Source organism: Hemiscyllium ocellatum, chromosome 22 (genome assembly GCF_020745735.1).
Source record: "Hemiscyllium ocellatum isolate sHemOce1 chromosome 22, sHemOce1.pat.X.cur, whole genome shotgun sequence".
In the NCBI taxonomy this organism is placed as follows: Eukaryota; Metazoa; Chordata; class Chondrichthyes; order Orectolobiformes; family Hemiscylliidae; genus Hemiscyllium; species Hemiscyllium ocellatum.
This window is the reverse complement of record NC_083422.1, coordinates 30,785,438-30,807,896: the sequence shown is the minus strand read 5'-3', so window position 1 is coordinate 30,807,896 and position 22,459 is coordinate 30,785,438. Positions and strand designations below refer to the sequence as shown.

The window sequence follows — 22,459 nt, the reverse complement described above, 5'->3', positions numbered from 1 at the left end:
TTTTACTTTTTACAGTTGGTCCAACTCATAAAACACTTGAGCTTCCCAGCCAATCTGGGATGATACCAGATACATGGCAGTATCAAATGAAATTAAATCTAACCTTTAAAGCTTCAAGAGCTTACTTTGTTCTCTCGGATGCAGCTACTTCTTTGCAAAAGTATGGTAGAGCATTAAGATATATTAAACTTGCTTTACAATCTCTGGGTAAGTGGCTGCATAAAATTAAATGTGTTCTGTTTTGAAAACTGACTCTCTAGAATTATTGCAACTTCAATAAATTCATTGGTAAGAGAGATGCATCTTATTCAGATTATATTTTGGAGGTGCAAGGCAAGGATAAAATACCTGAGAAATTTATTATCTACTAAGTATTTACTAATGGTAGATATGATTATGAAAAATCAGTAAATAATGGATAGGGTAAAAAATGCAAGAAATGATGTACTGGAAAGGCTAACTGGGTGGTATGTATATGGAATGAGCTGCCAGAGGATGTGGTGGAGGCTGGTACAATTGCAACATTTAAGAGGCATTTGGATGGGTATATGAATAGGAAGGGTTTGGAGGGTTATGGGCTGAGTGCTGGCAGGTGGAACTAGATTGGGTTGGGATATCTGGTCGGCATTGATGGGTTGGACCAAAGGGTCTGTTTCCATGCTATACATCTCTTTGACTCTGTAAATTGAATTTTTTGATAAAAAGCAGAGAAACTTCATGAAGGGATTGCAGTGGTGGTTTTCTATATGAATTTTCAACAAATGTTGACAAAGTACTGCTTAAAGGCTGGTTAAAAAATTGAACATCATGAAATTGAGATGTCTTGTCTTGGATTAAAAGAAAAACATTAGGGATGAGCTTTGGGAAGTCTCTTTTCAGACTGGTGAATGATAGTGGTGCTGCACCCAAGGGTTAGTACGATGGCTATTTTTTCTCATGATGAATAACTTGCATATTGAAGTACACCATAAATTTCTCAATTTGGTGTGGCAAACACCTGAAGATGCTATATATTCTATATATTAGTACGGAATATATAGCATGGAAATGGCCCTTTGGCTCATTGAGTCTGTGCTGTTCAAAGACAACCACCTAACTATTTTAATACCATTTTCCAGCATTTGGCTCATAGTCTTGTATGTCTTGGCATCACAAGTGCACATCTAAATACCTGTCAAATGTCGTGAGGGTTGCTGCATCTATCACTCTTATAGGCAGTGAGTTCCAACTTCCCACCACCCTTGAAGTGAAGGAATTCTTCCTCACGTTTCCCCTTAGGTTTCTACCTCTTCAACCTATGCCTGCTGGTTATTTGTTCCTCCACGGAGGAAAAGTTCCTTCCCTTTATTCTGTCTGATTCCCTCATAATCTTGTGCATCTCAATCCTGTCTTCCCTCCCTAATTAAATGCCACCAGCTGCTGTGGTGAGATTTGAACCCCTGTTCTTCAGAGCGTAAGCCTGAAGCCTCTGGGTTGCAAGGCCAGTGAAATTGCCCTACACCAACATCTCCCTACAAAATAGGCTAACAAAATAAAGGCAGACGAGTGGCAAGTGGAATTTAATACAGAGAAATATGAATTGATTAATCATATTAGGAAGAAAAGGTAAGTGGACTAATGCCACTCTTGAAACATGCACATGGACAGAGGGAACTGTGGGTTCATGTTTACAGATGCCTGAAGATTTCAGTACATATTGAGAAAGTATTTATCAAAGCATATGAATGTCTTTGCTTGGGTGAGGAAGTACAAGAGGTGTTAAGGTCTCGCATCAAGTTACGGAGGGTTAGGAGTTGGGGTTCAATAGTAACTCTGGGCTTTAGTGTATAGTACTTATCTAGAAGTTAATTAGGCTTAATCCTCTTACTTTTCCTTTGTAACTATTGTTAGTGAGTCAGAACACTCCAAATTCTCTGATTTGGAGGGGCTTCTTTTTTTTGAATAGCTCCAAATGCAGGGTGATTACACATTGGAAATTTCAAATACACTTATCCAGACAAGTGAAGAGTATTCTATCATAGTCCTCATTTGTGTCTTGTAGATAGCAGATAGGTATTGAAGAAACAAATGACGACTTACTGTCTGCAGAATTCCTAACCTTTGACTTGCTCTCGTAACCATAGCATTTACAATGCTAGACCAACTAACCTGATTGTTAGTTGCAAAGGACTCAGCAATGGACATTGATAGTAAATGTTAAGGGTCATTGATTATTGCCTGTGTTCTCTGAATGTTACTACTTAGCCCAATCCTTAATGTTATCCAGATTTTGTCTCAAATGGGCATGGTCTGCTTTAGCATCTGACAAGTTGCAAATGATGCTGAACATTGTGGAATGCTCAGTGAACACCCTAACTTCTAATCTTATGTTGGAAGCTATTGATAAAGCAGCTGGAGATTGTTCAGCCGAGGATGACACCCTGAAGACTTTGTACCATGAGGTCTTATGGCTGAGATAATTGACCTTCTACTACTACAACCATTTGGGAGAAGATTTGTAGCTTGGGTGCTCGTTGTTGTGGTTCTGTTCGCCGAGCTGGGAATTTATGTTGCAAACGTTTCGTCCCCTGTCTAGGTGACATCCTCAGTGCTTGGGAGCCTCCTGTGAAGCGCTTCTGTGATGTTTCGTCCGGCATTTATAGTGGTTTGTCTCTGCCGCTCCGGTTGTCAGTTCCAGTTGTCCGCTGTAGTGGCCGGTATATTGGGTCCATGTCGATGTGTTTGTTGATAGAATCTGTGGATGAGTGCCATGCCTCTAGGAATTCCCTGGCTATTTTAAGGCAAGCCAAACAGAGAACAGCTAGAGAATTCCTAGAGGCACGGCACTCAACCACAGATTCTATCAACAAACACATCGACCTGGACCCAATGTACCGGCCACTGCAGCGGACAGCTGGAACTGACAACTGGAAGCGGCAGAGACAAACCACTATAAATGCCGGAGGAAACATCACAGAAGCGCTTCACAAGAGGCTCCCAAGCACTGAGGATGTCACCTAGACAGGGGACAAAACGTTTGCAACACAAATTCCCAGCTCGGCGAACAGAACCACAACAAGTACAACCATCTTTCTTTGTGTTGGGTATGATCCTAACCAGCAAGGAAGCTTCTCTGATTCTCATTGACTCAAGTTTTCTAGTGCTGTTTTGCTGCTGCATTAAATCAAATGCTGCCTTGATGTTAAACATCAAACACCTTCACTTCCCCCCTTCAGTTTACTATATTTTGTCCATGTTTAGACCAAAGCTGTAATGAGGTGAAGTGTTTAGTGACAGTAAGTCCTGCTTAATAGCACTATTGACAATAACTTCCTTCACTGTCCTGATGATTGAGCAATGATAGATCATGCCATAATTGGCCATATTGGATTTTCCTGCTTTTCGTTGATTGTACATACTATACCTGGGTAATTTTCATGATTTGGAGATGCCGGTGTTGGACAAGGGTGTACAAAGTTAAAAATCACACAACATCAGGTTATAGTCCAACAGGTTTAATTGGAAGCACACTAGCTTTCGGAGCGACGCTCCTTCATCAGTTGATAGTGGAGGACTCAATCCTAACACAGAATTTATAGCAAAAATTTACAGTGTGATGTAACTGAAATTATACATTGAAAAATTGATTGTTAAGCCTTTCATCTGTTAGAATACAATGATAGTTTCACTTCTTTCATGTGTAAAGCACAAAACCTTTTTTAAAAAAGTTGCATTCTCGGGTTAGCTGTTAACAATGGCGATAGCTAGACATTATGTAGAAGGTGTTGGTCCCCTGTGTTCTCTGTCTATGCCATGATGTTTAGATTGATACTAATCTAAAAAGTGAGATAACGGAGTTTTACATAAATTCATGCAGTTTTTGAGCGAAGTACAATGTAACCCTCCAAGTACAAATTCACCCCACAAAATATGTGTGTGCATGTGGGTGTTTGTCTCTGCGTGTGTGTCTGTCTGTCTGTCTGGGTTGGGGATTGAGTGTGAGAAAGTGTATGTGTGTGTGTGTAGTGAGTGCAGAGTGTCTTAAGTCTGTGAGGGGGTGCATGTGTGAGTGTGGGTGTCTGTGTGTATAGGAGTGTGTGTGTGTGTATTGTGCAATGATGGTCACATTGCAGGTGGTCACATTGCAGGTCCTGGTTGAGGCCCTCCTTATGGGTACCGAACTTAGTTATCAGCCTCTGCTTGGCCAGTTTTCTCTGCTGCCTGTCCCGAAGTCCACCTTGGCGGATGGTCACCTGAAGGTCCGAGGCTGAATGTACTGGACTGCTGAAGTGTTCCCCAACTGGAGGGAACCCTCCTGTCTGTTGATTGTTGTGTGGTGCAAAGGCTACGACAACGGATGAATGGGCACCACACAACAATCAACGCACAATTTTCATAAGAGCTGTTTTGGTACTTTGACCATGAAAAATGATTCACAAAATGCATTGTTTGTGATGCATAAAAATGATGACTGCCAAGTTGTCCACTTAAAAAAACATAACTAATTTGCCCATCCTTGTTGAAATTGCTCTGGTTCTTGCCCTCTTGCTTTTTCAGAGATTGTAAAATTGTTGAGAAGAATAAAGGTAGAGTGTTGGGAGCTTAGCAATAAGCTTCTCTGCATTGATAGCATGATTTGTTAACTCCATTAATCCAACAATTCATAGCAGCTCCTACACTGTATTACAGAATTATTACATGTATTTTTAATTCTGCTTTCTTATAGTTTATAGTTACTTGAATTCTGAGAGATTTTCTTTAGCAAAACAAACATTCGTAATTCATATAATGCATCAAAATTTAAGCACTTACTCCCTTTCGATAATTTGACAGTGCTAACCTTGCCTTGTATACTGTTCATTATTTAGTCTCTGTTTTTAACTGTTGCTGCCTGCCAGGTTACTTGTCACCTGTTAATAGCTGAAGGCTAATTCTCTCCACTTCCCATTTGGCATTGGTGCAGCTTATGTACCATTTTGCATCAGTCTGAGCTGCTACTCTCTACTTAGTTCTATTCATATTATTAATTCACGAATTGTTCTTCATCTGTTTGATTTTAGCTTTTTGTATTGACCTATCCATCTCAAGAATTGAAAAAGGTTGCTCCCTCATTGGGATGTAAATCTCCAATCAGTTATTGAGAGAATATCCTTTACAGCTAATGAGCAGATAGTGTTTTTGAATCATAAGCCCTGGGAAATTGTAGCATGCAAATTAAAATTTGTGCATAGGGCAGCACAGTCATTGGTTTTGACATTCTTGTTTTAAAACAATTGATAATTGTGCTAAAGAGTTTTCAAATAAGACTTTTCTGCAGCAAGTGTCTTGTTATTTGATGTGGCGCAAAGGGTTTGCTTATGAGAAAGCTTTGATTCTGAGGTCAGTCATTATGGCTACACTCATCAGGTTTGGTCAGTGGCAAATATCTCGATTTAACATGTTGGATTCAAGGTTTGCCTAAAGAGTTGTAGCTTGGGTGTCAGCTATCGCAGTTGTGGTTATGTTCCCCGAGCGGGGAATATATTTGCAGACGTTTTGTCCCCTGTCTAGTTGACATCGACGGTACTTTGGAGCTTCTTGTGAATCTCTGTTGCACTGTATCTTCTGGAATTTATTTGATTCCGTTCGTGCTACTTTCGGATGTCAGTATATTGTTTCTAGGTCTATGTGTTTGTTGATGGGGTCAGTGGATAAGTGCCATGCTTCTAGAAAATCTCTTCTGTTTAGTTTGTCCTATGATTGTTGTGTTGTCCCAGTCGAATTTGTGGTCCTTGTCATCTGTGTGTGTGGCTCCTAGGGACAGCCGGTCATGGCATTTAGTGGCTAGTTGGTGTTTGTGGATGCGGCTTGCTAGTTGTCTGCCTGTTGTCCTGTATAGTGTTTCATGAAGTCTTTGCATGGCATCTTGTAAATTACAATTGTCTGAGCATCACAGGCTGAGGGGTGACCTTACAGAGGTTTACAAAATCGTGAGGTGCATGAGTAGGATAAATAGACAAAGTCTTTTCTCTGGGGTCAGGGAGTCCAGAATGCGAGGGCATAGGATTAGGGTGAGAGGGGAAAGATATAAAAGAGATTTAAGGGGTAACTTTTGCAAGCAGAGGGTGGAATGTTTATGGAATGAGCTGCCAGAGGAAGTGGTGGAAGCCAGTACAATTGGGTGTATGAATAGGAAGGGTTTGGAGAGATATGTGGCCAGGTGCTGGCAGGTGTGACTAGATTGAGTTGGGATATGTGGACAAGTTGAACGAAAGGGTCTAATTCCATGCTATACATCTGTCTCTGTTCAGGTCTTTTGTCCTGGTGAGTCATAGTTGGAGCGTGACTGTCAACATGATGTTCTTCTATGTGTAGGTTGGGAATGTTGCAGTGTGTTGTAGCGCTTTTGAACAGGATCGTAATTCAGCTTCTTTTGTGTGTGTGTTTGGGTGGTTGTTGTAAGAGAAGAAGAATACCACCACTACATTCGCCAAGAACAGATATCCTGCAACCTCATCCGCAGATGCTTTACAGACAAAACGCCACCACCTAACTCACTAGCCATGCTACCTTACATAGAAAAAGTCTCCGAACTGGCAGCCAGACTTCTCCGACCACAGGGATTTATGACAGCCCATAAACTGACAGCCACAGTCGGACAACAGCTCACCAGAACAAAAGACCCTGTACCGATCATGTGCAAGTCAAAGGTAATATAAAAGATTCTATGCAAAGAGTGCATGAAACACTATATAGGACAACTGGCAATCAGTATTCACGAACACCAAGTAGCCACTAAATGCCACAACCAGCTGTAAATTCCAGAAGAGACAGTACAGCAGCACTTTACAGGAGACTCCAAAGCACTAAAGATGTCACCTAGACAGGGGACAAAATGTCTGAAAATCAACTTCCCAGCTCAGCGAGCTACGACAACATGTTGGACTTTGGACATTCAAAAGCGAAATAAACTGCCTTGTTTATCAGCAACGTTTTTAATAAGGGCTGCAATCCCCTGTTGAGAGGGTTTATGGGAGAAAGAAAGCTTTCCATTTTATGATAGATACAGCAAGAAGGAATTTTTACAAGGGATGTTGAAAAATAAACATGTTAGTCAACTGTTTGTGTTTTAAGTAAATATTTTATGGATCTGATGCTTCAGTAAAGTTCCTTTGTTGTAACAATGGGCAAATGACCTGCAGCGAGAAGAATGGTCAATGTTAGAATATCATTTTTCACTCCAGATGGTGGGCTACAATGAACAATGTTGCACAAGACCTTCTGGTATATCCATTATAAGCATATTGTCTTAACTATTGCCTTTTTTAATTCCTTTTGACAGATGCCTATTGCTGCCTTATTAACAATTTGTCACCTGAAGTCCTGTTCTTTCTTAGTCAATGTTTGACACTTAATGGTGACATTCAGTTAATGTTAGCTCAACATGCCAGTAATAGAGCAGCTTATCAAGAGGAATATAGCTACCAAACTAGAGAGGATCAAGAAATTTTGCATAGCCTCCACAGAGAGTCCAGCTGCCAAGGTTAGTTTTCATAATTACTTTTTCTAAATTGCTGCAACATTGTGCACTGAATAATTCAGATTAACGTACACTCATCTCATGTTTTTCACTACAAAATAAGACAACTTTTGCAGTCCTCCAAGACAAGACAACTTTTGCAGTCCTCCAAAACGAAACTTGTGCAATGCACATCACTGGTATACTGGCTATTATCCCATTATGTAGGGCTATCAACAATGGAATTTCAGTGGCAGCATGACATTCACTACCATCCCTCATTGACTGCAAGTTCAGTTTTTGTAAATTTCTGAAGACAATTATGAGATCTACAAACATTTGCTTTTAGGGCAAATATCGTAAAAATACTCAGTGTCTGATTGGATTATTTTAAGTACTTTGTGTCAGTTTGGCCTTTGTCTAGAATTACTTCATGCTTCCAACCTTTTCCATGGAATAAACATCAGTGTTTGGCGGAAAGCTTAATGGATAAATTTGCCGCATAGCATAGCACTGAACTGGGAGGACTCTTGGTTGTATCCCTGATCTCCTTGTTGTTCATCTCAGTGCTGGGAGTGGTGTCAATACTACTCTTGGCTCTGGGCCTCTTCGCAAAAGAATTCCATGAGTTTCATTGAACCTCCAGTGAGTGCTCTTTAGAATGTCATTGGGCTTTTCTTTTTTTCCTCCTCTTACTTTATTGAAACATTAGATTGGAAGGATTTTTTGACTGACAGATGGTGGTGTGCTGTGGAATAATATTTCAGTATTTCACCACTATTGGTTAGAGAGTAGAAGTGTGGAATGTGGAAAGAGAACTGAGGATAACCAACTATCTGCTGCAAACTACAGTTCATACAAAAAGAGAGAAGCTACCTAAAACTAGTAGCAGTATTTAACTGTCCTTTGGTTTTTTTTCTTTAATTCCCTCCTCTTCACAGTTTGAATATAACTGTCATTGTTCTAGCTTTCAGCTGGGCTACAGAGCTTTATACAGACTTGGAATACCAACTTTCAGTAAGCTGCAAATGTTACGAGGCAGCAAATGAATTGCTTCATTCCTGTGATCAGAATGTTCATGTTGTCGAGCAACTTAAACAAGTGTTGAAGAGATTAGGCAACAGCAGAAATGAAGTTGGAGTTTTTTACATGAATCAGGCTGCTGCTGTGCAAACTGAAGGAACAGGTAAGGATTCTATCTGTTCTTGTTCCATACACCTTTCTGGTGAACTGTGAACTATTTGAAATCACCTTACTCCTCCCGTTAGGTAATAGGAAAATTTAGCTAAAAGGTCATGGGAATGTTAAAGATCTTTGAGATAAATGTTTTCATATGGAACAATAATATGTTTATATTTCTTCACTGTGCAGCCAGCAAAGGAATAACAATGATAGAACAAGAGCTTTGGAAGAAAAGCTTTTCTTATTTTGAAAAGGGTATTCAAGACTTTGAGACTATAGAAGATGAAACTAATGCTGCCTTATTGCTTTGTAACACTGGGAGATTGATGAGACTTTGCGCGCAGGCCCATACTCCAACTGGAAGTGATTCGAAAAGAGGAGAATATTCACCTGAGGAAGCCATGTATTATAATAAGGCATGTCTTTTATGGTTTTCTTTCCTATCTCTATCTTTGACTATTTATCAAAGTCTTGAATTGCATTTTCCAAAATTATTCAGTAGTTGACTTCAGCTGAAGGCATGTATGAACAAGTTGTATAATCTTCACTTGTGAGGACAACTTCAGTTACACATTCTCAGACAGGCTACCATGCAGATGTATAAAATTCTGATCCACGTCTGAACTTCTGTTCAGTATTTTAAATCTAGCTTCTAGGTAATCTTTTGATGGCTATTGATAACATCTCAGATGCTATGCTTCTCAGTTAACGTGCACAATGTTTTTATTTCAGAAAATAGAGTTTAGTTCCTCATGGTTTGGAACCTATCCAACATTGATGCAAAGCTAGATGGCTGCAGGATCCCATAAAAAAAGTATTTTCACACCTTTACTGGTGTTCAGAAGCTAAATTATTGACTTAAAATCCTGTCAGCATAATAAAGAAGACACCTTACACAACTCTCTCTTGTTCATTTTGCCTCACTTATAAGAAAATCTATGTCTAAACATCCCTGTCAAGATTGCATAAAATTTCCAGTGCCTGAGAGACATCAATCTATCTGTGCTTTTGGTAATACTCTTTTCTTTATATGAGTCACATTCGATACATTGTGTCTGCATAAAAACTCTGCTCTATCCTACATTTTGCTCGAGACTTCCATACCACTTTCAGTAACTAATCTAAAGCTTATTTCCATAATTTTAACTCACTACTTTAGTATTAAAAATAGGAATTAATAATCACCCCTCATATTCGAGTACCCTCTCATAACATGGTTGAAGACTAAAACAAAAATCTTAGTTACACATGCAAGAATGACTAAGCAGTTGCAAAAAAAATAAGGATTTTAAGCAAAATATGACATATTAGGAAAACATTCACATTAACTTCCCTAAATGTTTTAATGGCATAGACTCTTGGGAGGGGTTAAGAATAATGGTGAGGGTTTCAACACTCATCATTACTTGGATGTAATTTATACAACAATCTCTAGTGTCAGCACAGGCACAGTAGAACTAAGAGGATTGCTATCCAAGCTGCTTTACTAAACTGGTACTTTATTGAGAAATTGAACATTAAAGTACATGAAAGCTGAGGAGTGTGTTGTTTGCCCACTAGATAGCCACCTGAAAATGGCAGAAAAATGTTAGCTTTTTCAAATGAAGTACAAGTTGTTTTAATAGCATACTCTGTCTCATACTCTGTCTGACTTTAAAACAAGTAATCCTTCATATCTTGCTGCTTTTTTAAAAAAGAAAACCTTTTCTTTTATGTCTCATCTTTCTCTGAATCCTATCTATCTCTAATGCTTTATTTTTATTTCTATACATCATTCAGCACTAAATTAAATATTCTACCTTGTGCTTCCCAGTTTAGACCCTCCATGTCCTAAGTAAGGATTTTTCGGTATGTAATTGAGGACATACACTGTTACTTATTCTGTTCATGCAGTTTTTGGAATCCCGAGAAAGGCACTGCCTTCATTTAGCTGCTAATTGCTATAATTTACAGAGCATTTAATGTTATGATAGGCACTGTTTGTTTGATGTTGACCACAATATCCAAGTCCATTTCTTTTTGATCTTATTGGTTGTATTTTTCAAGGAGTGGCAATACCAAATTGCTCAGAGGGAGCTGAGAATCAACCACATCACTGTGGGACCGGAAGCATGCACATACCAGACAGGATCAGGTTTCCTTCCCTAAAGAACATTAATGAACCCCCAAATGTCTTTTTAACTATAATCAACAGTGGTTTCAATGTCACCACTGGGCTTTTAATTCAAGACTTTTTTTTAGTCTTCGGCTGCCATTCCGAAAAAGAACCTTTTATCCCAACTCTCTGCCTTCTGTCAGACAGGCAGTCCTCAATCCATACCAGTAGCTCATCTCGAACACCATGGGCCCTCACCTTGCTCAGCAGCGCCTCCCGTGTGGCACCTTATCAAAGGCCTTTTGGAAGTCTGGATAGACCACATCCACTGGGTTTCCCTGGTCTAATCTACTTGTCACCTCTTCAAAGAATTCCAACAGGTTTGTCAGACACGACCTCCCCTTACTAAATCCATGTTGTCTTGTTCTAATCAGACTCTGCTCTTCCAAGAATTTAGAAACCTCATCCTTAATGATGGATTCTAGAATTTTACCAAAAACCGAGGTTTGTCCAGTTTTGGTCCCCACACCTCAGGAAGGACATACTGGCACTGGAACGTGTCCAGCAGAGATTCACACGGATGATCCCTGGAATGGTTGGTCTAACACACAAGGAACGGCTGAGGATCCTGGGATTGTCTTCATTGGAGTTTAGAAGATTAAGGGGAGACTTAATAGAAACTTACAAGATAATACATGGCTTGGAAAGGGTGGACACTAGGAAATTGTTTCCGTTAGGCGAGGAGACTAGGACCCATGGACACTGCCTTAGAATTAGAGGGGGTCAATTCAGAGCAGAAATGCGGAGACATTTCTTCAGCCAGAGAGTGGTGGGCCTGTGAAATTCATTGCCGCAGAGCGCAGTGGAGGCGGAATGCTAAATGTCTTCAAGGCAGAGATTGATAGATTCTTGATGTCACGAGGAATTAAGGGCTACGGGGAGAATGCTGGTAAGTGGAGTTGAAATGCCCATCAGCCATGATTGAATGGTGGAGTGGACTCGATGGGCCGAATGGCCTTCCTTATGTCTTATGGTCTAAACTTCAGCAGTTGCCACAGTGGATATCAGCCCATGTCCACAGCCTGGAGTTGGGCTTACTAATTCAATGATATTTTCACAATACCACCACCTGTCTTGGGTGTGTTCCATGTATTTCTTTCACTTTTAATCTTAATTTGCTTGTCAAGCACCCTTTGGTTTATTTGATTTTGGATCAGGATGCATTGTGCCACTGAGATTACCTTGTCTTCATTCAGGGTCCACTGAAGACAGCTCATTAATCTTGACAATGGTTAATTCCCCCATTTCCCTAGTCTATGCATGCCAAGAGCATTTGTATTACTTGAACTGTTACCTCAAATGGGAGCTAATTTAACGTTCTCAAGGGCTCAAAGCTTGAATCCTTCTCTTTATGGCTAAGCAACTCCACTCCAATGTAGCAAGTTATGCCCTGGAGATGTGAATTTGGTTATTTAAATCAAAAGTAAATGCTTAAAACTCTTTCATGAAAAAGATTTGAGCACATGGAATGGGACTTTTAGACATGAATCTGTGTAATGTTTCCCCTTGTGCATCCTGTATTAAATTAAAATAAATCTCCATGTAATTTATGCAAATGCTGCAGGAAACACTTTTAAACTATCTGATGTCCATGTGTCCTTTTTTTTTAATGATGCAAATGAACATTTAAACCTCTTCTGGAATAGCAGAGTTCATGGGTTTAACTTACCTAAAGTCTTTCTTTTACATACAGGCTGTGGATTACTATTTAAAGGCAATGAGATCACTTACCAGTTGGGAAAAACATCCAGCTGTTTGGGATTCTGTAAAATGGGAACTATCAACAACCTATTTTACAATGGCAACCCTAGAACAAGATTATGCTCCATTATCAAGAAAAGCTCAGGAACAGGTATTGAACAAGATGCAGTATGTGGCCTTTTAGTCCACTGTTCACCTTATTCAGTTCAGTAAATGGTTTCATATTTTGGGAATTGTCAGTAGATTGTGGAAGGATAACAGTGATGCTGTTCTCACCTGATTTCCTCCAGGAGCTACCATACAGCAGTCTGATTCACCATTAAATTGCTTTCCTCGCTCCAATTTAGAAAACTGAACCCAAGTCTAATATTGTTACTACTACCTGGCGGAGGTTAAGAATAGTTGGACTTGTGCAGAAGAATATAACTCAAGATCATGACGAAATTTACTCGTGAATTCAAAAGACGTGGCATGAAAATGGAACTCACTACCACAGGAACTGGTTGAAATGGATACTATACATGCATTTAAATAGTAATGGGAATAAATACTGCCATATAGAGCAAGCACTGAATAACCCTATTTCTACGTCATATGTGATATGTAATTATCTAATCTCACTGTACGGAGATCAGTAATAACCAGAAAATAGGAGCAGAAGTAGACAATTTGGGCCTGCTGCTCTATTGATTATGTTCACGGCTCATCTGTCTCAGTGGCCGGTTTCTGTTTTCCCCCCTATCCTTTGATTCCTTTAGCACCAAATGCTCTATTTAGTTCCTTCTTGAAATCGTACAATGTTTTGACCTTGACTGCTTTCTTTGATAACAAATTCCATAGGCTCATCACACTCCAGACAAAGAAATTTCTCCTTTTCCTATTCCTAAATGGTTTATCATAACTTTGGACTCCTCTGCTATTGGGAACATCCATCTCACATTAATTACCCTGATCAGTCCAGTTAGAAATTTATATGTTTCTATGAGATCCCACCCCCACTCTTCTAAACTCCACTGAATATAATCCTAACGAATTAACCAATCATGCCATCCCTGGAATCTTGCTGTACTCCCTCCATAGCAAGAACATCTTTCTCAAATAACAAGACCAAAGCTCTGCACGCTATTCCAAGTATGATCTCACCAAGGTCCTGAATAATTGCAGCAAAACATCCTTGCACCTGTACTCGCTATGAAGGACAATATACTATTTGCCTATTTACCATTTGCTGAACCTTTGATGTATCAGAGTACCCAGATCTCAATTCCCTTCACTCAATTTATAGCTGTTCAGACAATAGTTTGCCGCCTTGTTTTTGCTATCAAATGGATAATCTTACATGAATCCTCATTATCTTGCATCTGTCATGGACTTGCCCATTTACTGAGCTTGTTCAAATCACACTGAAGCTTTTTTGCATCCTCAGTTCATGCTCTGAGCTAGCTTTGTGTCATCTACTTGTCACAAATTTGCTTTAATATAGTGCCTTAGTCAATTTCTCACTGTACTTCACAAAAATGTTTTGAAACAAAGCCACGTAATCAGATATGTGGAGAGAAAAACAAAATTTTGGCCAAACTTATCAGTTTATGGAGCATCTTAGAGGAGGAAAGAGGGCAAACATAGTTAAAGGGGGGGAATTCTAGAGTTTAAGGCTTAGGTTCCTGAAGCCACAGCAACTAGTAATAAACAAGCGAAAGTGTTGAGGTTTGAGGAATTTGAAAGCAAGATGAATAATTTTAACATGATGGCACTATAGGTGGAAAAGATATAGCGCAAATTAGAGAAAAGCAAATTTTTTTAAACAAACTGTAGTGTGTAACGTAAGGGCCTGACCATGGGAGCATTGGAATAACCAAGTATAGAGAGAACAGTGGCATGGGTAAGTGTTTCAGCAATCTGGAACCTTCCGAGAACTTGGGTTTAGTAGCATACCAGATGGTTTGTTTGCACACACTGCCAACAGAGGGAGCTCAATGATTATTAATGATTCTGTAACACAAAAAAGGTTATATACTTTAAGCAGCAACCAACAATTTTCTAGCAAAATAATGGTGCACTTTATTCACCAGATATCTTTAGTGTATAAGTTGATCAGCAATTTTTGGCAAGGCATACATAAGTTACTGAACGATTTCTGCCACTCAACCGTTAGCCTGACACAGCCTGGAGTTTGGCATCGTCCTCAAGCTTCTAGGTAATTCCAAGCAATTGTGACGCTTGCGAAATGAACCACATAAAGTTTAACCCACAAAATTATGGCTTAACAGCACAAGGATCTTCTGATTGCAAGACTTTATGGTTCTGCATTGCCACTGCACCGTCTGGTCCAGAACACCAGTTAGTTCAAACTGGTATCTCCTTCCTTTTAAATGGTAAATCAGTCTTAAAGATTTTATGAATTTCACCTTTTCTCTAGCTTTTTGTTACTTCCTCCTTTTCTTTGGGGCGGCACGGTGGCACAGTGGTTAGCACTGCTGCCTCACAGCGCCAGGGACCTGGGTTCAATTCCCGACTCAGGCGACTGACTGTGCGGAGTTTGCACGTTCTCCCCGTGTCTGCGTGGGTTTCCTCCGGGTGCTCCGGTTTCCTCCCACAATCCACAGATGTGCGGGTCAGGTGAATTGGCCATGCTAAATTGCCCGTAGTGTTAGGTAAGGGGTAAATGTAGGGGTATGGGTGGATTGCGCTTCGGCGGGTCGGTGTGGACTTGTTGGGCCGAAGGGCCTGTTTCCACACTGTAAGTCTAATCTAATCTTTTCAGTTCAATCTCTCTTTTCCCACTTCCATATTTCCTACACAGTCATTCCTTATTGTTTCTTTTAATTTCGTTGATGAAGGTGAAAGAGTAAATATTATCATTCCAGAAGTCTGATATACCGTGCTGCCCACACCTCTGTTATCAGCTTTCACTTGCAGCAACAAGCTGAAGAGTGAGGAAGAAGTTTAACTCATTCGGTATGCTTTACTCATGCAAATTCTGGACAAACATGTTTCTAAAATACAAGCAGGAAATCTAGGATAACAAATCAGATTCTAACTATATCACATTTAAAACTAAATGTAAGGTGTTGAATAACTGAAGGAGGTTTTCATGAACAAATCCTGTCGTATTTTTAAAAAGTCATTTAAAGATAATTCTGTTGTTGTAATAAAAATGTCATTGGCTGTAGGTTTGTTTTCAGATGTTTCGTCACCATACTAGGTAACATCTTCAATGAGCCTCTGGATGAAGCACTGGTAGAGCCAGCTTTCTCTTTGTGTGTTTGGGTATCCTTGGGTTAGCGACATCATTTCCTGTCATGATGGCATTTCATGTTGTGGCGTCATTTCCTCTGGTAATGTCATTCCCTGTTCTTTTTCTCATGGGGTGGTAAATGGGATCCAAGTCAATGTGTTTGTTGATAGAGTTCCACTTGGAATGCCACGCTTCTAGGAATTCTCGTGCGTGTCTCTGTTTCCATCGTCCTAGGATGGATGTGTTGTCCCAGTCAAAGTGGTGTCCTTCCTCATCTGTATGTGAAGATACTAGTGAGAGTGGGTCATGTTTTTTGTGGTTAGTTGATGTTCATGTATCCTGGTGGCTAGTTTTCTGCCTGTTCGTCCAATGTTGTCCTAACTGGCCACCAAGATACATGAACATCAACTAGCCACAAAAAGGCATGACCCACTCTCACCATTAACTTCACATATGGATGAGGAAGGACACCACTTCGACTGGGACAACACACCCATCCTAGGACAAGCCAAACAGAGACTTGCGCAAGAATTCCTAGAAGCGTGGTATTCCAACTGGAACTTGATCAACAAACACATTGACTTGGATCCCATTTACCATCCCATGAGAAAAAGAACAGAAAATGACATCACCAACCCAAGGAAACCCAAACACACAAATATAAAGCGGGCTTTCCCACCAGTGATTCATTCGGAGGCTCAGTGAAGATGTTCCCGAGTATGGTGATGAAATGTCTGAAAACAAACCTTCCAGCTCAGCGAGCAAACCTACATCCAGAACCTCAACCTGAGCTACAAATCTTCTCAAAACTCACTAAAAGATGTCATTATTTCCTTCTTTGAAGTAATGTTCAGTAAGTATTTACTTGAGGTTAATTGAGATCTTGTTAGATAATTGAAGTTATTGTCTTGCAATTTTTCAGATTGAGAGAGAAGTTGCTGATTCTATGATGAAATCTCTCAAATACTGTGATATACATACAGAATCTGCAAGACAACCCTTGTGTCAGTACCGGGCTGCGACAATTCATCATAGACTTGCCTCTATGTATCATAATTCTCTTAGAAACCAGGTAATTTAAAACTACTTAATGAAAAGATATGCTTAGAACCGCAAAAATCTCTCATAATGCAACAGCTAATTAACGTTTGTCGCTTGTCAAGGCACTTTATCTCAAATATTACTCCATTCAAATTTAACAGAAGCAAAATAATGAAAAGCATTTCTTTCAAAATCCATCTTGAACTCAGGATTGTGATTCCATAAGACATAGGAGTGGAAGTAAGGCCATTCGGCCCATCAAGTCCACTCCGCCATTCAATCATGGCTGATGGGCATTTCAACACCACTTACCAGCATTCTCCCCGTAGCCCTTAATTTATTGTGACATCAAGAATTTATCAATCTCTACCTTGATCTATTCATGTGACGTCATGACAATTCTAATATGTAGGCAAAATATATGCTGTTAAAACATTCTATAAATATGAAGATAAATCGCATCAGTTAACAGATATTTTATTCATGTTATATATGCCTGTCATTTGATGTTTTTTTTAAATGATTAGGGTAGTGTTGTACTAATTTATTTTGAAGGAATGATATTTTTGTGGAATTAAGCTGGAGAGAGAAATATTAAAGAAATATAAATCTTTGTATTTCATTTCGTGTTAGATATTTATGTAATTCACATTATGTATTTGTGTGAATTTGTCATCTTATGCACTCAAATGGGAATAGGTGATGGCCTAATGGTATTGCAAGATTATAAATCCAATAACCAAGGTAATGTTCTAGAGACCTGCGATCATACTCTGGCTGGAAGATGAAAAGAAGAGTTTATTGATGAACATGAGACCATTGCCAATTGTCAGGAAAAGCAGACCTGGTTCACTAATGTCCTTTCAGGAAAGAAACCTACACCCATGTGACTTCAGACCCACAGTAAGATGGTTGACTCTTAACTCTCCTCTGGCCAACTAGGGATGGGCAATATAACTGCCCGCATCTCATAAATGAATAAACTAGAACAGTATGATGCAGAAACCTTTATTTAGGCATCACGCTTTCAAGATTTTCTATCTTCCTCAATCCCTTTATTAAGTGAGGAATTGGTACCTTATTTTTCTATTTTATATTTCTCAATATACAGTTTCTTCAAAGTGGTGTATTAGGGATGAATATGTGGCAATGCAGACCGTAAGTTATACTTGGCGAGCAAGGCCACTTACTCTATATTAGTTAATAAACATTCTAAAGCTACTCCATTGCAAAAACTATTGAGTTTGTTAATGATACTTAGGTTTTCATGTGGGAATTTATACTTTTTATGAACAGAATCTTCTAATACATTTTAAATTTACCTTTTACTGATTTGATTCAGTGGCTTGCAATGACTTTTTTCATTGTGTTTATCTCAAGATAACTTCTCTATCACCTTTTTAAAGTGAACAATTCACATTTTCCAATCTGTCTTTGTAACTTATGGTTATAATGCCAGCAGTCAACGTCAGAGGTCTGCAGTAATCTAATACTTATTCTTCCTCTTTGCTGATGACCATCACTGAAGAATATGCTTAAGTTGTGGTCTATACAGAATATTACAGAATTTGATCATGACTTCCTCTGACTTGTGTATTCTGTTATTTGGGCTATGTTGTTAAATAATTTCATGGATTTTTACTGTGTCGGTTGGCTATGTTGAATATCAATCTTGAATCAGTGATTTCCTTTAAGAGTGAGCAAGTTGTAGATTGAATCTCCACTGGAGAATCTTGAGGATTTAATCTAGAGTGATATTTGATACAATTCCTAAGGAGCAGTTCATAGTTTGAGGTACTGCTTTACAGATGACATCAAATTAAATCATGCCTGCCCCTCGGGTGACTGTATAAGATCAATGTCGCTATTAAGCTATAGTTATGGTGTTCTATCAAAGCTTTTCCATTCTGTTTATTCATTTGTTGGATTGAGTGTTGCTGACCAAACCAGCATGTACTGTCATCTCTAACTGTCCTTGAGAAAATGGTGGTATACTATTGCCTTAAGTTACTACTATGTGGTTTAGGTACAACAGTGTTGTTACAGCGATAGCAATTTGTTCCAAGTCCAAATAGAAGGAACTTGCAATGGTGCTGTTCTCATGCTTTTGCTATCCTTGTCCTTTTACGTGGTAAAGTTTGCAGGGTTGGTAGGTATCATCAAAATGAAGCCTTGGTGAGGTACTGCAGTGCATTATGGACACATTACTGACACTGCAACAGTGGTGGAGGAAGTCAGTGTGTCACAATGACTGCACATCAAAAAGTAATTCATTGGTTCTGACATCTTGATGTCCAGATGTCCCGACACCTTGAAAATTGTTCTCCTAAGTCTTGGGCATACTTTGGTTGACTGACATTACCTTTCTGGTTTTGTTCATTCAAAAAATCCAAGCATCAAAATCTGGTCAACTGGTTAGATTGGTTATTTCAAATAACATGAATTCTCGCAATCATTTAATCCAAGAAGCTTATCTTAAACAAGAGACAAAGAAACTGGCAGCAATTGTTTTATTTATGTTAACATCCTTACAAAGGTAAAATAACTTTTTTTTAAAAGTCTTAACTGAAAAGATATATATGTAATTTCTTTTTTCTGAAATCTAGGTTGGTGATGACCATTTTCGTAAGCAGCATCGCAGTTTGGCTGATCTCCATTACAACAAGGCTGTGAAATTGTTTCAGTTGCTGAAAGATGCACCTTGTGAACTGCTACGTGTTCAGCTAGAACGGGTTGCATTTTCAGAATTTCAGATGGCAAGTAAGTAAAAGTTAGATTCAAAGAAACCTAGTTTTGTTAATGTCATTTTAAAAAGAAATTCTTTTGAGTACTGTATACAGTTTTAAAGTAAGGAATTGTAAAGGTACCATGATAACATGGAGAATAATTGAAAATTTTAAAATTCAGATATTGCCCTAGAAATTCCAAGGTCATCAACCATAGGTGACAGATGCAAATTAAAACATGGATAGGAAAGATAGTCTGATGATGTGTTGGAATCATCAAGTCTAGAGGTGACAGAGGCGTATAAGGGTTTCGGCAGCAAAAGATCTGTGCTATTTGAGGCCGGGCAATGTTATAGAATAGAAGTGGATGGCAGCATTGCTGAAATGTGCCTTCAGAACCTCATCTCAAGATGAGATGTGGCACCATAATGAGAGGTGTACTGGTTTTGCTTTAGAATGTTGAAAAGGAGGAATGGAGTTTGCAATGTGGACCAACAGCAATACTTAGAGTCATGGAAATGTACAGTACGGAAACAAACCCTTTGGTCCACCTCGTACATCCTGACCAGATATTTTAACCTTGCCTAGTCCCTTTGCCAGCACTTGGCCCATATCCCTCCAAACCCTTCCAATTCATATACCCATCCGGATGTCTTTTAAATGCTGTATTTGTACCAGCCTCCCCCATTATTTCTGGCAGCACATTCCATACACATACCACCCTCTATGTGAAAATGTTGCCCCTTGGGTCCCTTTTATACATTTTGCCTCTTACCCTGAAACTTTGCCCTCTAGTTCCGGACTCCCCCACCCGAGGGAAAAGATCTTGACTGTTTATCCTATCCATGCCCCTCATGATTTTATAAACCTCTATAACGTCACCCCTCCAACACTCCAGGGAAAACAGGCCCAGCCTATTCAGCCTCTCCCTGTAGATCAATTGCTCCAACCCTGGCAATACCCTTATAAATCTTTTCAAGTTTCACAACATCCTTCCATTAGGAAGGAGACCAGAATTGCACACAGTATTCCAAAAATGGCCCAACCAATGTCCTCTACAGCTGCAACATGACCTGCCAACTCCTATACTCAATACTCTTGACCAATAAAGGAAAGCATTCCAAATGCCTCCTTCACTATCCTATCTACCTGCGACTCCACTTTCAAGGAACTATGAACCTCTACTCAAGGGTCTCTTTGTTCAGCAACACTCCCTGGGACCTTACCATTAAATGTATAAGTTCTGCTCTGATTTGCTTTTATAAAATGCAGCACCTCACGTTTACATAAATTAAACTCCATCTGCAACTTCTCAGCCCATTGGGCCATCTGATCTAGATCCCTTTGTACATTGAGGTGACCTTCTTTGCTGTCCACTACACCTCCAATTTTGGTGTCATCTGCAAATTTACTATACCTCATATGTTCGCATCCAAATAATTTATACAAATGACAAAAAGTAGTGGATCCAGCACCGATCGTTGCAGCACTCCACTGGTCACAGGCCTCCAGTCTGAAAAACAACCCTCCACCACCACCACCTTCTGTCTTCTACCTTTGAGCCAGTTCTGTATTCAAATAGCTAGTTTTCCCTGTATTCCATGAGGTCTAACCTTGCTAACCAGTCTCCCATGAGGAACTTTGTTGAATGCTTTACTGAAGTCCGTATAGGTCATGTCCACTGCTCTGCCCACATCAATTCTCTTTGTTACTTCTTAAAAAAAAGTCCATCAAGTTCATGAGACATGATTTCCCACGCACAAAGCCATGCTGACGATCCCTAATCAGTCCTTGCCTTTCCAAATACATGTAAATCCTGTCCCTCAGGATTCCCTCCAACAACTTGCCCACCACCGAGGTCAGGCTCACTGGTCTATCGTTCCCTGGTTTATCATTATCACCTTTCTTAAATAGTGGCACCAAGTTAGCCAACCTCCAGTCTTCTGGCACCTCACCTGTGTGACAATCGATGGTACAAATATTTCAGCAAGGGGTCCAGCAATCATTTCCCTCGCTTCCTGCAGACTTCTAGGGTACACCTAATCAGGTCCTGGGGATTTATCCACTTGTATGTGTTTCGAGATATCCAGCAGCACCTCTTCCATAATATGGACATTTTTCAAGATGTCACCATCTATTTCCTTACATTCGATATCTTCCTTGTCCATCTCCACAGTGAACACTGATGCAAAATGCTCATTTAGTATCTCCCTCATCTCCTCCAGCTCCACACGTAGACTGCCTTGCTGATCTTTGCAGGGTTCTGTTCTCTCCCTAGTTACCCTTTTGTCCTTAATGTATTTATAAAAACCCTTTGAATTCTCCTTAACCCTATTTGTCAAAGCTATGTCATGTTTCCTTTTTGTCGTCCTGATTTCTCTCCCAAGTATACCCAGTCTAAGGATTCACTTGATCTCTCCTGTCCATACCTGTCATATGCTTCCTTCTTTTTCTTAACCAAAACCTCAGTTTCTCTAGTCATCCAGCATTCTCTACCAGCCTTTCCTTTCACCATAACAGGACTATACTGTCTCTGGATGCTTGTTATCTCAACTTTGAAAGCTTTCCATTTTCCAACCATACCTTTACCTACAAACATCTGTCCCCCCAATCAGCTTTTGAAAGTTCTTGCCTCATACTGTCAAATTAGCCTTCCTCCAATTTAGAACTTTTTGATCCGATCTATCCTTTTCTATCGCTATTTTCATCGCTATAAGGCCCTGCCTTATTTCCCAAGAGTAGGTCAAGTTTTGCACCTTCTCTAGTAGGTACATCCGCATACTAAATCAGAAAATTGTCTTGTACGCACTTAATAAATTCCTCTCCATGTAAACCCTTGACGCAATGGCACTCTCAGTCTTATGTTTGGAAAATTAAAATGCCCTACCATAACCACCCTATTATTCTTACAGATAACTGAAATCTCCTTACAAACTTGT

General features: G+C 39.6%; 1 protein-coding gene across 2 annotated transcripts in view; it reads left to right on the top strand.

Moving 5' to 3' along the window:
- edrf1 (erythroid differentiation regulatory factor 1) overlaps positions 1 to 22,459 on the top strand; it is a 74,911-nt gene that overhangs the window by 40,368 nt on the left and 12,084 nt on the right. For both annotated transcript variants that reach the window (XM_060842004.1, XM_060842003.1), the window contains 7 exons: positions 16 to 207; positions 7,301 to 7,501; positions 8,445 to 8,663; positions 8,849 to 9,075; positions 12,508 to 12,666; positions 16,676 to 16,825; positions 19,401 to 19,554. In XM_060842004.1, the coding sequence (XP_060697987.1) occupies positions 16 to 207; positions 7,301 to 7,501; positions 8,445 to 8,663; positions 8,849 to 9,075; positions 12,508 to 12,666; positions 16,676 to 16,825; positions 19,401 to 19,554 (1,302 nt within the window). The remainder of the gene's footprint in view (positions 1 to 15; positions 208 to 7,300; positions 7,502 to 8,444; positions 8,664 to 8,848; positions 9,076 to 12,507; positions 12,667 to 16,675; positions 16,826 to 19,400; positions 19,555 to 22,459) is intronic.